The sequence below is a fragment of the Falco peregrinus genome, chromosome 14 (genome assembly GCF_023634155.1).
Source record: "Falco peregrinus isolate bFalPer1 chromosome 14, bFalPer1.pri, whole genome shotgun sequence".
Classification (NCBI taxonomy): domain Eukaryota; kingdom Metazoa; phylum Chordata; class Aves; order Falconiformes; family Falconidae; genus Falco; species Falco peregrinus.
In genome coordinates this window covers 7743248-7760937 of record NC_073734.1, presented here as the reverse complement: position 1 = coordinate 7760937, position 17690 = coordinate 7743248, and the positions used below count along the sequence as shown (strand labels likewise).

At 38.7% G+C, this 17690-nt stretch overlaps 1 protein-coding gene across 1 annotated transcript in view; it reads left to right on the top strand.

Moving 5' to 3' along the window:
- Positions 1-17690, top strand: part of PLCG2 (phospholipase C gamma 2) — a 66107-nt gene that overhangs the window by 7321 nt on the left and 41096 nt on the right. Inside the window, exons 3-4 of the mRNA XM_055819194.1 lie at positions 14558-14698; positions 17316-17409. Coding sequence (XP_055675169.1) covers positions 14558-14698; positions 17316-17409 — 235 coding nt within the window. The remainder of the gene's footprint in view (positions 1-14557; positions 14699-17315; positions 17410-17690) is intronic.

Here is a 17690-nt window from a genome sequence, read left to right as displayed (position 1 = left end):
AATTAGGGAGTGGTGGGGGAAGACACAGATATGGAGAATAAAGCAGGTGTTTCTCCCTATAGCGTCTTACTGTTTAGTGAGCTTGACTACACGTACGTGAAGTCCAGTGGTAAAAAAAAAATCTACCTGGTACTGTTTCAGTGCTACCCTATGCATAGAGCAACTGTGGCTGGCATCAGTTACTTACTCTACTAGTGCAACAGACAGGGCCATGCTCCTGGTGTTTGCCCTGGATGTGAGTACACACTAACGTGAGAGAAACCAGGAGGGAGAAGAATGGGGTTTGTTCGAATTGTGGATTTTTAGAAGGGTGTTGGGTTTTGGGTTTTCTTTTGGTAAATACACAGCACGTTAAAAATGCATTGATCTGTAAGGTTGCAGAGACAAGCACTGAGAAGTATGATTTTTGGATTGTCTGTGCAGCTTCTGTTCATGCTCCTTACTTACAAGTATTACCTCTGTTTGTTACTGTTTCCATTGATCCAGTCTGCACAAGGAATGAGACAGGAACCTGCAACTGGAAATGTAATGTAATGGAATGAAAGACTGGTTGTCTGGAGAATGTTGTTATCATTGGTGGTGAAAATATGGTCATAGGCAGTGTTCTGGGTAAAAGCAGACAGGTCTGGACAACCTAATTAACAGGTACCCTGGATCATAATCTTGCAGTGCCCCAATTTCTCGTGTGGAAAATGAGGGTAATTATTGCTTCCTATAATGACATGCATGAATGCAAGTACATTACTGGTTCTCATATGCTTAGATCCCGAAGTGAGGTGTGCCAAAAAAAAAAAAAAGTCATGAGATGAGTAATTCAGTTGTGACAGCATGGCTTGAGTATGCTTAGCAAATAAAGCCTGGGGTTATGCACAGAGCAATAAGATTAAAAAAACCCAGAAAATTACCACTCAGTGGGTGAATGAGGTATTAAATCTGGCAAAAACAATATGTGGTCTTGTAGCTGAAGACTTTCTCGTAGGGGCTGAATTTAAAGCTGTACGATCTGTGTGTTCCAGATTTTGGGGTCAACTTTTTCAGTGCTTGACCTGTAATCTTTTATCAAAGCTTCCTGGGGGTGGTGTGTGTTTGTGGTAGTATGTCCTGATAATTGTTTGCTCTATGCCTAGATTTTAACACTTCTTTTAAAATAAGGTAAATATTGTAATTTGACTTCTACACCTGGATAATCCAGCAGGGTAATGACTTGCTTGCAGTTACACAGGCAGTCATGACTGGAACGGGGGATATAGCTACAGACCTGTGACTTGCACAAAGACCATCCATTTCTCTTCCCCAAAACTATAGTACTGTAGCAGTTTTTTAAAAAAAATTGAGCAACATTTAAGTGGCCTTCATAACGATGGAAACTTTAGGTCTGAGAATATGTCATACTCTAAAGCATATATATGCAAAATACTGTTTTGTTGTCTTAAAAAGCAACACATCTGCCCAAAACAAGACTTACTTTGCAGGCATTTTTTCAGAATATGGTACAAACTGTTGTTACAATTTACCATGAGCTCTATCTGATCTTCTTGAAATGAAAGTCACTGCAGCTCTAACTTGCTGACAGTGTTTTTGCTGAAGAGGAAGGAGATACTTTATTTAGTTAGTTATTTAAATGTTGCTATTGCTTCTTTTGACTGAGACTCAGGCTTGCTTTTTTTTTTTTTCTTGGAAAGTGGAAAAATTTATGGATTTGTAGCTTTCATATTTGATAATTAAATGGATAGACTTCTTGAATACTGATAATGGGAATTAAAACTTTTATCTCTCTGGAGCTATACTGAGGAGATAATACTAACTTTGTGGTAGGAGAAAAGTTGTTATGACTTGTATATATGAATGACCCCAAGTATTCACTGGTGGATTGTGTTGACTTCGTGAAAAATAAAAAAAGCTTTTTTTTTTTTTTTTTTAAGTGGCTGAGGGCATAGAACTGTCATCTTAAGTATTATATTGTTTAATATGCTTGTGCTGTACAAGAAATAATATTAATGTTGTGATCTTAATGATTGCTATTTGCATGTGCTACAGTCCAGTAAGAATTAATATTCAGTACGAGTAGAAAAGTTAATGGCTTCCTGTTGTGTGTGCACAATTTTAACTCAGGTTTGGCAACTGCTCTTTAAAAGAAGGCAGAAAACTGAATGTTTGCAACTGCTGTGGTGTTTGTGTTTCTAAAGCAGATAGTGAGGAGAGTTCTTAAGTGTTGGGATACAAAAATAGGCTGCTAATAGATAGAGAAAATGGAGGCCAACTTTTATACTTTATTTTAATATTCTTCTGTTGGAAATTAAGAAGAGAGAAAAAAAAAAAGTTTTTTCTCTAACTGCCCTCTGTGGTGATGGTAACTATAGTGCTGATTTTCTTGCAGGTGAACTGCAAATGTGTGAAGGATGTTCAAATTCTTCTAAGCCAGAGTTGTTTATAATTATTACAAGGGCCTTTTTCAAGTTTGGTTACTAGTATTTTGGAAGTGATTTAAGTTAAATCTCATGGCAACAAAAAGACAGCTACCCTTATTCTGGAATAAACTGACCCATGCAAGGGAGATGTAGGATTAGCTATACTGATATAGATGTTTAGATGACCCCATGGCCCTGAATGTGGCAGTACTGTGTATTTTAAATTGCATTACTCTTGGAAAGATCCCTTTTGTAAAAAAAACCGTCAGCATTTCTGTTTAGAGCAGAGCAAAAAGAGCTGCTAAAATTATGGCTGTTTCCTGCTCAGTGCAGGTGTGTTTCCCTGGATGAGTAAGTAAAATGGAGATACCTCTCCTCACAAAACCCTTTCTAGACCGAGGCCTTTGGTGTGGTAAGAGGTGAGGGTATACAAAGGCTAGAAAATCTGATTTTAAACAGTCTCTGTCTTAGTTATGCAGCTCAGACCACACAATGTCTAAATACTGGAGGTTTTTTTATTGACCTTCTGAAGGACTTGACTCGCTGTATACAAAAGGAGTTTTCTAACAGAAATGGACTGGGGAGAAACCTCTGTATTTTCCTCTAGATGAAAGAATATAGGTTGTTTGTGTCCTTAAGGGAACGATAAGTTATTTGAACAGTAGAACAAAAGGCCAAATGTTAAGCTGATTAAGTCCCCTCACTTTTAATAGAGCAGCTGAGGTTTTTGGTCACTTTTTTTGTTACCTTGGGAGTTATTGCAGTGCTGAGAACGGTGCTACATGATTTCTTAATTCTTCAGATAGAGTGTTTTATTTTAGCTTCTGGTAAGTTCTAGCTTTACAAATTAGGAAGGGAGCATTGCGTACCAGCTCTTCTAAAAAGGCTAGTCCTCTCTGCCCACCTGCAAGAAGGGGGAAGGAGCAACACATCAGTGTCTCCTCACACCCTTCCTGAGTTGTCTTACCAGTGCTGGTAACCTGTGCATGAACACTTTCTTTCTTTTAGAACTGTGCAGTCAAGAGTTGTTCAAGTCAAGTTAGTTCTTGGGTGATATTTCAATTTTCATGAGGTCAAGTGAGCTGTTGAGTTCGTCCAAAGAAATCAGACTTGGTGAAAACAGTAGATTTTGCTGTTTGTAAGGAAACTGTCATCCTTTCGTACAATCTGTGGTTCTTGGGTTTACTGTGATTCTGTTTTTAAATGTAATACTTTGTAGGCCCAAAGAAAGATAAAGTTAAGTGACTGTGGGGTATCTTTCCTTTCATTTTAGCCTGTAAAGTTAGGAGAGACTGGTAAATGAGCAGATTTCAAGAAATGTTAAATAATATTTGACCATATCTTCCATTTTGTGGGAACTTCAAGTTTCCTTTTGGATGAAAGAGGAAAGATTAGCTGTGGAAAGAGGCCTGCCCATCCTGGAGCGTTTTTCAGATTTAGTGGAAGCCAGGAAGGTTTTTAGTGCTGCTGCTCTTTTAGTCAACAGCTAAGACTTTAGAGTTCCTTATGTATGCCTTTCCTGCATCAGCTGGGGCCAGTACAACCTGTTGTCAAGACTGAAATGGATAAAGGGAGCAATGAACCTTTGAGAAATGTTTTTATCGTGGATGTTTAGCATACAGGGTTTCATTAGTATATTAAAACGAATGCCAGCAACATGTGCTTCCGTATGTGGGCCTGCAGAGAGCTATGCAAATAGCTAAAGGAAGCAGGTCTCAGCTAGATGTAACTGTGTTCACCCATGCTTGGACTTCTTTTAGTCATCTGGCTATTGTTCTATATACAGAGACATTTTAGGTGCCCTAATAGCTCTAAGATCATCTGAGGGAAATACTTCTAGACACTGGCTACAAAATGTCGGAGCTTTTTCTTCTGCCTCTTAGTTATTAATGGCATTTCTTTGTATTCTGCATTGTCCTAATTTTAAACTGTTAAAAGATAACCTAAATTTTGCTAGGTGGGCTATGGGACTGCTTGCGGGGTTTGGAATCTCAATGCTTTTGATCCTAAGTTACCTAGGTCATAAGTGCCAAAAGATTGGTTCAACTTCTGATGACAGATGTTTTTCCCTTGAGGAGTTGTGTGGGTTTTGTTTGTTTTGCCCTTGCCCTTGTGCTTTGTATGTTGCAGTGGCATATTAATACTTCATCAGACCACCCATGCTTTGAAGCCATTGTGTTGGTTGGGGTTTTTTCCCCTCTATTTATATTTCTTGGTGTGCACACTAATTCTGGTTTCAGCGGACCCTGTGTCATTGATTACAATAGGAGAAGTTTGCTGTTTCTTGGATAAGAAGTAAGTTTTGGTGAGTGTTGCAATAGTACTGCCCCACTGAAAGGTTAGTGACTCTGATGCAGAATACCTAGTGTCTTGGGGGCTGAGGGTTATGAACAGGAATGGTACTTCTGTCTGTGTGTGAAATAAGTTTGAGGGAATATTTTCACAGCCTAGTATTAAGCTGGTAACTTAAAAGGCTAGTCTTGCCCAGATAGTCAGTTGAGAGAATGAAAGGCTCCTCCAGAGCAAAGTTTAGTTCCTGCTCTGAATTACTATCTGCTGGAGTCTCTTGCTCTGGCCATTGTGTATATAAAAAGCATAATAACATCAGCTTCCTAACTCCGAGGCAGCATTATTATTTTTTTTTTTTGTACTTTGGTTATTTCATCTATACAGTTGGTTTAAGTATAGGAGTTCTGTTGCAAAGCATTGTAAATGTAAAAATATAATTTGAACTTTGAGAAGAATTTTGAGTGTAAAAGACAGCACAGAAATAAAGGACCATTTTTTGCAGGGCCATGAGTCTAAAACCCACAGCACTAGATCTGCATCTGGTATCAGATACCATTGCCAGGAAAAATAAACAAATCTGTTAGGAGTTCAGGGTGGACCACAGTCTTCCCCCTCTTTTCCTTGCTGTAGCACCGCTGACTTAGAAGCTGCCTGGTGCTGGGGAAGGCATTTGGCAACTTTGGTTATGTAGCAGGGGACAGTGTGTGGTGTGGGGAATGTGTTTTTCTTCGAGTGATACCCTAGTGCAAGCAGGACCCAGTATGACTTGACTGTGGATCATTTACCTATAGGTTTTATTGACAATTTTAAGTTCATGAGTTTGCAACTTAAGAACTACAGATCTTGGAAACTATGGTAGAGCTAAAGTAACTTTAGCTTTACCAACACATGAGAGAAGGAAGCTCCAGTCTCCTTGTACAGAGGTGATTGATTGCTTGTTTAATTCTTAATGGACACTTTTCTTGTAGAAATTAACTTATGCATACTAGATACATGACTGTGGAGCTGTGACTTACCAGCATGATTTATCGCAGTGTGTTGCTTAGCGTGTCTCTTCCTTATGGATCTGCTGTGTGTATTTATTGTATGTTTACCCTTTACAACTGTGTATGGCTCTGCACGCTGGCCCTTGGGTCACCCCCCCCGCCCCGCTCCCCTGCCCCGTGCTGTTTCTCCCCACTCCAAACTGTCACAGGTTGGATCCACTATGGGTGTGTGTTGTATCCCGGGGTCACTCCTTCCTCCACATCGGCTACTCTGCCGTGCTGTTTCTTCACTAGGATACCAAGTGGCCCACAGACAAGTATACTGTCATAGCTGAGATAGTGGTGGAGGGAACTACTGGAGTACTGCAGTGAAAGGCAGAGGGTAAGGAAGGGGCAGCGAAGACTGAGAAGTGCTTGTCAGTACCCCCCATCACCTGGGGTTTGCTGACTGAGGGTGCATTTCAGTACTACCAAATAAGGCTCCTAAATTTCCTCATATTGTGGTATACACATTTATATGCATGTGAATAAATTAGGGCCCAAAGAGATTATGGTATTGAAGTTTGTAGAGCCAGTATATGCAAGGTGTAAATGTCCAGGAAGCTGATCCATAATGGATATTTCATTCTTTGTCAGATGCGAAGTGCTTTAAGGACAATTATTAAGGGAAAGTTTGTGGCGACTAGAGTTCGATTAGTCACTGGAAAATATGTGAGTTTCTGCATACTATTCCGTGAATCCTTGTGTTAAGTGACGAATCACAGTTAAGAGAATTTATGCTCCAAGCAATCTGTGGTGCCTTCCTTGAATGTACAAGTATGTGTTTCTCTGTAACATAAGTTTGCACGTTTCAAGGAAGATTCTGTTGAGGATGTAAGATGATTTCTGTTTTTTTGATTACCTAGGATTTTTTTTTTAATGTGAAGAGGTGACTTGCTTTGGTAAAATGATATAAACCATATTTTAATCTCTTAATCCTTGTAAAAGAAAGATCACCTATCTTTTTTTGATCTTCTTGGATTTATTGCAAAATACTGAAGAGAAAAATGTCTAGCGATCATTTAGTTATGCAAGCGCATAACAAGAAGTAGGTTTAAATCGCTGGAGGGCCATGTTTAGAAAAAGGTCGTATATCAGCTGTTAAAATACTCTTTCTGTATGTAGACCAAGAGGTTAGAGTATAGGTAAGGTTGAAAGAGAAAAGGGTATAATGTATTAATATTAATTTATTTTGAAAACTTTCTGTTTCTCAGAGAATGAAATACCTGTGTTTGGGAACCTCTTGTCAACGAAGTTAACTGCAAAATTACGAAGCAGAGGAATAAAGACGGCTTAAATTGAGACTTCTGGTGCTAATGATATGCCCCAGTATAACACATAGTGACAATTTCTTTTGTCTTCAGTTAGACCTTTATTAATGCAGTAGAACCATCTTACACCTTTTTCCATTTTTAATTGAAATGTGTAACATTTTATTTTAGGATTGAGTTGGACTGCTAAATTCACATTCTCTGTTCTCCTGTGGTTTGTTTTTTTTCCTGTAATGATTTTCCAGAGTTTTTAGAACAAAATGACCGTAGCCTACTTTTAAAATACATTTGCCATATCAAGTTCATTTATTGTTACTGATCTTTTGTCTAATGTATAAAAAAGAATTATCAAAGATTAAGTTTACTTGAGATTTTCTTCCTGCTGAAAAGAGATTTTACAGAATTTCTTCTCTTTTGGACAAATAAAAAACCCTGATTTTTTTTTTTAAAAAAACATAAAACCAAATTGAACTTTCATCTTTCACATATATATTAAGAAAGGGAGTGGATGGAAGCAAGTAGCTAAATTAGTAAATTTACATTATATATAAAGCTAGAACCTGTGGGAGCTGCTGTGTTTTTTCTCAACTGCAAGATTACACTGTGTTTGTGTTTTCAGATTGTTACGTTGCCAAGCAGAAATCACTAGTTTCTGCAAAATGTTGCACCTGGCTATTTAATGATCAAAGCTCATTGGAGAAGCAGTGCATCTGTAATATAGTCATGTAGATAACAGGACCAGATCAGGCCACATACAGTTTATGGGGAGAGGTGAAATGCAGGGATGTATATTTTAATGTAATGGCAATCTTACGTACATACTTAGGTACAGGTGGGGCTAGTCTAGCTAACAAGGGCTGTGGCTTTCTTAATCTTTATTGTTGTATTTTATTAATTTTATCCTGCAGTGTGTTTTCCCTGGAATTAAAATTTGCTAATTTTGCTTTTAAAATCTTTGCTAAAATGACCTGCTGAAGGGAGCAATTTTTAGTTCTGTGCATGCTTTTGGCTGTCAGATACATTGGAGAAACTTACAAAAAACTAACACCTAAGAGGGTATTTATGCAAGTGGCTTATATTCTTAAACATAGATGTTGGGTTTTTTTTCCCCATAGGTTAAATAGCTCAGTCATTTAATCAGTAGAATTGTTAATGCTTACATGAACTTCCTGTCTGGTGGAAACCCTTTTTTTTTTTTTTTTTTTTTTTTTTTTTTCCCCTTGGAGAAGATGGTGTAAACATTTACAGCATCTGTACCTTTCTGGGAGAAGTGATGGTATCTACATATTCTGCTGAGGAATGTGAAATGAGGGCTTCCATTGGCTTCAGTGTTAGACTTGACCTTGCTAATTTGTAGGAGTGAGGGGTTTTTTTTTTGCTAACAGAATTTCTTCTGTCTGAATTTCCTTACTGTTTCAGACATAAAGCAATAAACTAATAAACTTAACTCATATTGAAAACCTCAAGTTCATATTCTGTAATTTTCTTTCTGTATTCTGAATACTTTTCAAAAGCTGTATGTCATTGCAAAAATGAATCTACATCTTGCACTTTATGGAGTATCTTTTCAAAGGAGCATTAAAATTCACCTTTTTTCTGTTTCGAAGTTGCTGTGCTTCAGCAATCCATCCCCCCAGGCGATCTTTGTGTGCGTCTTCAGCTGAGTATTTAGAGCTTGGTTTCTGTGGTCAAATGAAAAAATGAACATGTGTAGCTTTTAGCTGTTTTCAAATAATTTCTTCTCTTTAGCAGCTCAGTTAAGCAATGCTTAATGCTAACTTACAATGACCAGACTTCCTGTCGTGGGCAGCCAGCAAATGGGGATGGAATTAACTTCATAGACCTGAGCACCCCAATGTGATTGTGTTCAAAGTGAGAGCGAGATGTAGGTACTATGGTACACTTTCCTCAAAGTTTTACATGGCAACATTTCTGGTTTGTTTTGTTGCATGGGGTAGAATGTAAACTTTTATGGGCACATATGTAAAGGTTAGGATATTCTCATCTCATTTGGTGAAGGTGCCTTTTAATTTTTAGTATGAAGCCAACAGCCATTTGAGATGTATGGGCCCCTTGAATTCAGAGTGCAAACTGGGAAGGGCTGTAATATGTTGTTACTCTGCTGAGCAGTCCAGTGAGAAGTTATTAATTTAATGGTATTTTGTTGTTACTGTACATGGCAGCTCTGTGTGACCTGATTACTTAAAAACCTGTGGGTTTAAAAGGTGCGCTTCTCTAAGCCTTATGTCAGTCACACAGCTAAATCCCCAGAGGACCCCTTGGAAAGCCAGTCATGTGTGCTTTCTCAAGATGCAGCACACTATTTCTCATGTTCCATCCTTGTAACCGTGTTTTCAGATAATTTTGTGGCTTACCTGTGATGACTTCCTGGGGCAACTGAATTTCTCGCTAAATTTCACTGTTTCTGTGAGCTGAATTACTTTCCATGCCCGATCTGTACTGTCACGCGGCAGGAGATTTTTGCTTTCATGTGACTTTCTCCTCTGAGAGAAGCCTCACCTTGTTCCCTTTAGAGTTGCATGAGAACTGTGTTTCATTGCTGCTCTGAATAAAACAACCTGTTAAGACACACCTTGTGTAGTTAATTTTTAATTCTCCAGAAGTGTGAACAAAGCCATTGTCCTCACTAACCACCCTGGAGTACATTTGCAAAAAGATACTAAAGGCTTTCTTCACTCGCTGGGTGCTCATTTGCACATAGCTCATGTTGCAGGGGGCAGTTTCTGCCTTCCTGAGATGAAACCCTCTTTGGAATATTTTGTTATGCAAATTGCTCAAAAAAATTACGGATTCTGAAAACTCTGAAGTGCAGAATGTTGCTATATGTACATACAAATGAAAATGTGAATATATTCATCTAGAGAATGCCCACCCCGTGTCTCAGTCCACAGCACTTAGGTGATCAGTGTCTCTTATTTTCCTCTCCAAAAGATTGCCAATAGTTTCCCTTTAGCCTTCTTGAAAATTACTGAAAATATCTGCTGAATAAATAATGTTCACGGCCTGATTTCTGACTCTGTAAGTCTCCTTTGAATCTCTCTGTAGGCTTTTTCTTGTCCTTCATTAAGCACATAACTCTGAGGTCTGATCCAAGCATTGTTTGTGGCCACAGACACTGAAAGACTCGTGGGGACTTTGGACTTTTGAGTCAGGAGCCTGATCCCACAAGACCCTGTAGTCCATTATGCCAGTCTCAGTGGAACTCAGCTTATACTGTTTATTAAGTCAAGGATACCTTGCTAGTTTGACAGCCTCTAAGATTTTTTGACTTACCCCATGTATATACAATCTGCGTGACTTTCCAGCCTAAAATTATGTGACTTGACCAAAGCTGATCTATGCAAACACGGCTTCCTATGGTAAACTTGAGTGCCTCCAGCTAACGTAAGGTGTTCTGCTGTTAGTGTTGGCTGGTTTTAAGCAGGGGCCGTTCCCTCACCCAACTGCCTGTCTGGGTGTTGAGTGGTTGTGCTCCCAACCACAGGTGGGTGTTGCTTGAGCACAGGGGTGGACAGAGACAGAACTTACCCCTTTGAATACCAGTGCTGGTTTGCTCACTTCTGGAATGAGGAGCACAGTGGTGTTGCGTGGGTTTTGGTTTTTTTTTTGATCACAGTCATCCCCTATCATTCGTGCCCCCCCCAGTTCTCCTGTTCACATCATTTTCTCCCTGTGCTTACCTTATGTCTTGTCTTCTGCTGAGCTTGCATGGCACCTGCTGTAGTAGAATCCAAGTTTTGTTTTACTGTCTGCCTCTAAGTGTAACTGAAGGACAGGTCACAGCAATTCATAGTTTATAAGTGTGTGACTAAATGTGATCACTACTGCCAGGTCATTTGAATAGAGATCGGTGGAGGTGTCAAGGATCAAAAGTTTATTGTTAAGTTTATGGCAGTAAAGAGCTCTAGCAGACGCTCAGGAAGGCACTGAGCAATTAATCTGTGCAGTCTTTGGAAAGTAGCTATGTAGTAGTGTAATGATCCATTGAATTAACTGATTTGCTGAACAACACACAACAGCAGGAGCTGAAGTTGAGCAGCTTCAGGCTCTGAACTGCCACAAATACTGCATGCCCAGATCAGAGCCTGAGACAGGATGGTAATTGAACGTGCCTTGGAGTCCAGTCTTGTTAAAGAGCTGCTTGAGGGAGTTGTCAGAATCAATAGCTGACTGATGAGGCTGCCAAGGAGTCCCTTTTAACCTGTAGAAATAACCACGTAAGAGAATGAATGAAATGTAAACTAGTACTGTAGGGGTTTCAGAGTGGCACTAGACTGCTAAACTGGGGACTGAATACATTGGGAATGTCCTTATTGTCTTGCTGGGTGTGAGTCAACATCTCTACAGGGCATACTTTGATTTATACTTCCCTGGGAAATCCCACTATTTTATGGGAATCACACCTGCAAGCATGTTGGACCTGATCTGACCCTGCAAGCTGCATATGTCCAGGTCTGTGCTTTTTTCAGGTGTATCAGGTCCCAGGAACGTGAAGCCAGGTGAGGATACAGCTCTGCAGTTTGGACATGGGATTAGGAAGAAGGAAGGCTCTAGTACTTAAAGGCACTAGGAAGATAAAAGAGTGTTCTAGGTGCTGTGCTGGTAGTTCTGGTACAGGCATAAAGTTACATTTTAATTGTTCAGTGACAGATTGTGCTATAAAAAGTTAACTGTGTAACAGCTAAATTGGTACGGTTAATCTACTGATTTGAGTCTGAAACATGTTGCAGTTTTTCCTGGCCTGTTCCTTTCTCAGTTCAGTTGGGATCATCCATCCTGGACTTAGGGGGCATTGTGTGGAGGGTGCCAGGTGACTCCAGACCGCCTGGGGAGGTAGCAGAGCTTAGTGTAAGACCAAAATTTATGCTTGCTGTGCATATCTCTCTTTCCCAACCTCTGATTTTCTGCCTTGGCTTTTCTTTCAAAAATACAGAGTAATACATCATATTTACGGTATATAATGGTCATTAAAATATATGCAGGTAATTTCTATTCATTTTCTGAAACCATGACATGTATTATATCTTTTTGTAAAAGTCTAAAGAATGTTTAATAAAACTTGTGTTTTGTACATCTGCTTCATATGTTATTTAAGTAAATGTAATGATATCTTGCCAGAATTTTGTAGGATATATAATATGTTGCCTCAGAAGTATAGGAATGTAAATTGTGAAATTGAGGGGTTTTATATAAATATTTTCTCTCTCTCTTTTTTTGTCTTTTTTTATTTTTTTCCAAAATGTGTTCTCTTCCTGAATCGTTCCTCTGTTTAGTGAATTTTTAGCAACTAGGGTATACTAATCTCTTTTTCAAAGACCAGTTGGAGAAACAATAATATGGTTATAACAGTGTGGAACCTGTGCATACAAAAATCCTTGTGGCTGTATGTATATGCTCATATGTTCATACAGTAGAATGGGATGGTAGGGTTGAAAAGTTGTAATGCAAGGAAAAGAACTGTAGTGAGACATTGAGTAAGTTTGTGTTTTTGTTTCAGAGGTCAGTATGAGGTAAGAGCCACTTGAAATAACAGCAGTGCAGGTTGTGAAATCTGTTTTATCGCTGCTTATAGCTTATATTTTGCATGGGTCTTTGTGGTGCGGTGTTCACATGTGTGGACTTATAGGAGTCTGAAATGAAAGGTGTGCTTCATTTTGAAGTTATAACTGTGTTTTTCAGCAGGGATTTGTTGGGTGAAGGGAAAACAAAAGGGGTTACTGGGGTTGCTCTTGTCCATGATTAGAATGAGCCAGCATGGTGCAGTCCCAAGCTGTTTATTGCAGACATGCAACCTCCTTCCCACTTTATTTGGGTACTTTCTATCTCTGCATCCTGATTCTTCTCTGCTGATATTAACGTGAATTGGTGGGGTTGGATCGTATTTTTCAGATGGTGGCATTTTGGGATGGATATTTGGCTACACCGCTAGGGATCTAGGTGAGACTCTGGATGGTAAAGGGGATCAGAGTCAACAGTAGGGGGCTTTTGGTTGCTGGTCATTTATGGTCATGTCACTAATTTATTTTAGAAATCTGCATCTAAATTTAGGGGCCTTGGCCAATAAGACACATGGATTGTAGGAGCTTTTTTCATGGTTTGAGACGGTGGCTGAGACATAGAGGTTGAGACATTAAAACCCTGTCTTGAATATAATTACACTTGGAAAAAATATTTTAAGTTGCTTGTGTCCTACAGTTAGTTCTAGTTAACTTTAAGGTCCTATTTTGCCAAGGTAAGTTGTTTGATGTCTGGGACAAAGCAGTGTCTGCTTGATAAGTTTGGCCTGGGATACTTTGCAGAGAATAAGAAATTCCAAGATGAATTAGTGTTCCATTATCAGGAATTCATTGATGAACTTCCTTGTTTGTCTCTCCCTCCTTTCCGAGTTGGCATCATAGATACCTAGTTCTACACAGGCTGAAGGTTTAACCAGTGTTCAGCTCTCTGTCTGTTGGCAGCAGCATTGCTTTTTCATTATGTTACTGTGTTCTGTTACATATGAAGTGTTCACTTAAAATGGGGGTTTTATATTGCAGTGTTCTTAAATGCATGGACAGAAACCTTCAGCTTTTTCCTTGGATCTTGCTAAGTCTGATAAACACATTTCAAGAACAGCCTTGAAATGTTTTTCTTCACTCTTCATTCTGTAGCTTGTAAGTCAAGACTGTCCAGAAGTGGGAAGAACTGTTTATTTGTCTGGTCCACAAGCAGAACAAAACCACTTCCTCAGTTTTCTAATAAGTATCTTATCTTGAGAGTGCACATATTTCTATTTCAGTGCTGTCTCACTACTGTTATGCAGGCCATGTAGCAATGGTTTGATTAAAAAAAGGGAGTTGACTTGAAAATGTGTGCTTGTGCAGTGTTCCTACTCTGCTGAGCTTTAGTATGTACCTGTGTTCTGTAGAAAGCAGGAAGTCGAAAGTGATACAATAAGTTATGTTAAATGACAGAGATCTCTTTGGAGTTGACCAGGAGAAAACTCGCAAACATTTTCATTATTAGGCTGGCTTTTCACTTTATATTCCTACTTTAAATATTTTTCTTACAAGTGCCAGTGACTATAGTAGCTGACAAGGTTAGCTGACTATCTAAGATTTGCTGTGTAATTTTTAGATGGGTAAGTTAAAAGTTGTATCTTTTCTTTTTTGTCTCTGAACAGTTGCCACGGCAATTGGAAATTTCTTGTTTAAGAGTAAATGCCATTTGTGAAATTACGTCTTCTGTAACGCAAAAGGCCCATGTATACACTCTGTTCATGGATAATCAATGATAGTGAAATGATAAAAACACAACAGGTTATTTTTCCTCTTCTTTTGGTCTTTCTCTACTGTTGTCTGTTAGTAATATATTTAGTTGTGGATTCATGGATTGCAAGCTGGTGCAATTTGTTTTTCTTGCCCAATAAAGATCTTTAAGTTTATATATGTGTGTGTATTTATGTTTTATATATGTATGCATGCTTTGAGATGTTCATCTTATTGTTTATGGCTCTGCTGGAATGTAAATGCAGTTGTACTGACTGAATGTTGTTTCCTTTCAGTGGATCTGATGGAAATAAAAGAAATTCGCCCAGGAAAGAATTCGAAGGACTTTGAGCGTTGCAAAGCAAAGCAAAGAGAAGAACACTGCTTTACTATTTTTTATGGTACCCAGTTTGTCCTCAACACCTTAAGCTTAGCAGGTACATTTTTCTTCTTTTAAACCTACTGATTGAACAAATCAAATACATTGATGGAACAGTAATGCAAAGAATACTGTGGTTTTGACTTCTGCAGTTCAGAGTAAGCGCACCAGCTGTTTAAAATCTGGAGATAGACCTTTTACTTGGCCCTTCATGTCTGTGAACTGCTGCTGCATTTGTAATGTTTTGCCTTCAGATAGCGTGTCATTTTGAGCGTAGTTTCTGATTTGCTCAATCATTTCTAGTAAGGTAGCCTTTTGCTGGTTAAATCTCTCTAGTAAGGTCTTCAGTGCTGAAGAGCAGAGGTGACATTGTCCTCTTTAAAGTCAGTAAAGGATTGGCTGTTGTCTTCAGTGTGGCCAGAATATTGCCCTTGAATTTTTAGTCTGGACAAAATTGTTCTGGAAACGATAGCCATAAAGAGTTAGACTACAGATACATGACAGAAACTTTCCTATCACCTGCTAGCAACTGGAAAATGCCAATTTGGAAAAATGAAGTTCTAGTTTGAGGTTACGTGTGTGCATGTCACCTGATAATACTAAACCTCTTCTAAAGAAGTACTAGGGCACCATAAATAGTATTGGAAGATGATAACTGAAAATTAAGAGATCCATGTGAAACAGAGGGAAGTTGTATCCTGTATCTGTTGAAAGGGTTGCAGCACTTATTTCAGGTGAGGCTATCCAGGGTAGCAAACCCAAAGACTTTGAAATGAAAAGGGATATAAATTCTTACAGTGCAGTCCGAATACAGTTTCTAAGTAGTGGAGCTTACAAAGAGATTTCTTTTCTAAAATGTTTGTGATGGATCCTTGGTTTAGAGTCATACAGATGACTTATTTGGAGTGGTAGTTTTGTCTGTCCTGTGCAGGAACACACTTGTTCATTTAAATCATTAAATTCATTGCAGAATCTTAAAGGGAGAAAAAAAGGAGTGGTTTGTAATTGTTTTAGTGCTAACAGTACCTTTTTTAAAAATGGAATTAATTGCTAATAGATTGCAGTACTAGAAGACAAGTTTTTTTGCAGTCTGATGCACTGGAAATTAAAGACTGCTTGTGACTAATCCATTATTATACGCTTTTAACTTCAAATTTAAAGTTTTACCATTGTTGGCTGAAGCCTGTGAAAACTTTGAGTAAGGAGCTGTGCTTAAATGCAGCTGTGCCAGGTACTTCAGTTTGATTTCCATTAACCACCCCTCATCCCTCCTCCATGGCAGTTCTCAAAGCCAGTGTTCTGCCAATACTTGGAAAACACTCAGTGCATTGAGATATTGCTGTAATGCCGAACTGCAGAAAAACATTATACAACTTTCAATTAAGGGGGAAATCCTTTTCCTTGTTAAAGTGCTTGGTCGTGGTTTCTTAAAACAATATAAAATAATTGTTACTTAAAGGGAACGGTAGCTGTCATAAAGGGCAGAATTGTCTTGGGAGAATAATTGGTTGGCAGTGGTAGTGGGTGTTCTTTCTGAAATTGTAACTAATTGAAAAACATTTCCATAGGGAGCTGAGGCTGGGTTTTAGCTCCATCCTTGGGGGATAAAGCACTGTTTGAAAGTGTGTTTAAATAAAATGTAATCTTCACCTTTTGAGAAACTGTTTTGCTTTGAAGGCAGTTAAAAGAATTTGCAGAGATTACAGCTCCTGTGTGAAAATAATTTTTCAAGACTAGTTTAACTGAAGAATGCCATCATGAAATTTCAGAACCAGAATGCTAAAGCAAATGGACTTTGCCCAACTGAAGGCTGTAATGATAGCATCTCATCCGAGGCCCACAGAATTGGTTTCAGCTTAATTGTATTCCCTGGGGAAGGAAGCCTATCCCAGCACGCAGTTCATCATCTTGGTTCTGTTGGTCGAAGCATTAGCAAATGTGATCATGTTAAATAATGTGGAGGACTCTGCTGGTCTAGGAAATGGAAAGGCAAACTACAATTAAAACAAACCAAGACAATGATAAACCAGTTTTTAATGTTGGGAGGAAGATGTACCTGGCTTCTAGTGTAAGCCGTGTACGGAATTTTAGACCTTTTTTTAACTTCTATTGAAATGTGTTCTATATGAGCTACACCAGTTTTGTACATTGCTCCCTTTCTGTTCCTCTTGCGTAAGTCTAATCCGGAGAGAAAGGAGGTGCTTATGTCCATCAAAAGCCAGTACTTCACAGTTTTCTTGTAGTTGCTTGGAATATAATGAGCTAGTTTTATGCTATAACGAGTTCTTGGCTTATGTGCTTCAAGTTGCTTGAGATGTAGGTCCCTGGGTTTTTGCCACTTTGGAGATAGAAGATAAGAAAGTGAATTTGATTGTGTTACTTACAGGAGGTCAGCAGTAGTTCTATGTTTTTTCTGCTGAGATGTTGAAATTTGCCTGCCCTGATAAGCAGACTTTGAACAAGAGGTATTTTTTCACAGAACTTTCAGAATTGACCCTCCTACCCCCAGATCCATGCAGTTTCTTATTAGCAACATGAAGCTATTCAATGAGATTTATCAAAGAGAAAGTTTAATTGGCAGCTTTGTATGCTAGGGTTTATTTGAACATCACAAATTATGTCTTGGTTTTGTGGTGATTTTGTTTTGATATTTCTCATAGTATTTTTTTTTCCAGCTGACTCTAAAGATGATGCCGATAAATGGTTGTGTGGCTTGAATATCTTGTATCAAGAGGTCATGAGCGCTCCCACACCTGCAATCACAGAGAGGTATATAGACATATTTTATCTTTGTGAGACTTAACATTTGTTTTTGAATTGAAAGTGGAAAATCTGAAAGAAATTTTTGAAGGTGCAACAAGTGGTGCCTGCCAGTTACCTTATGAACAACTACTCTCCAGTTAGTGTGTGATACAGAAAGCTCATATGAAAATTCTCCATGTCTGTTTTGCTATATACTTGTTCTGGTATTGTACTGTGCTGCATCCACTAATGCGGACTTGCAATTTACCCTGTTCTGTATACCAAAACAAACCAACACTCTTTTAATG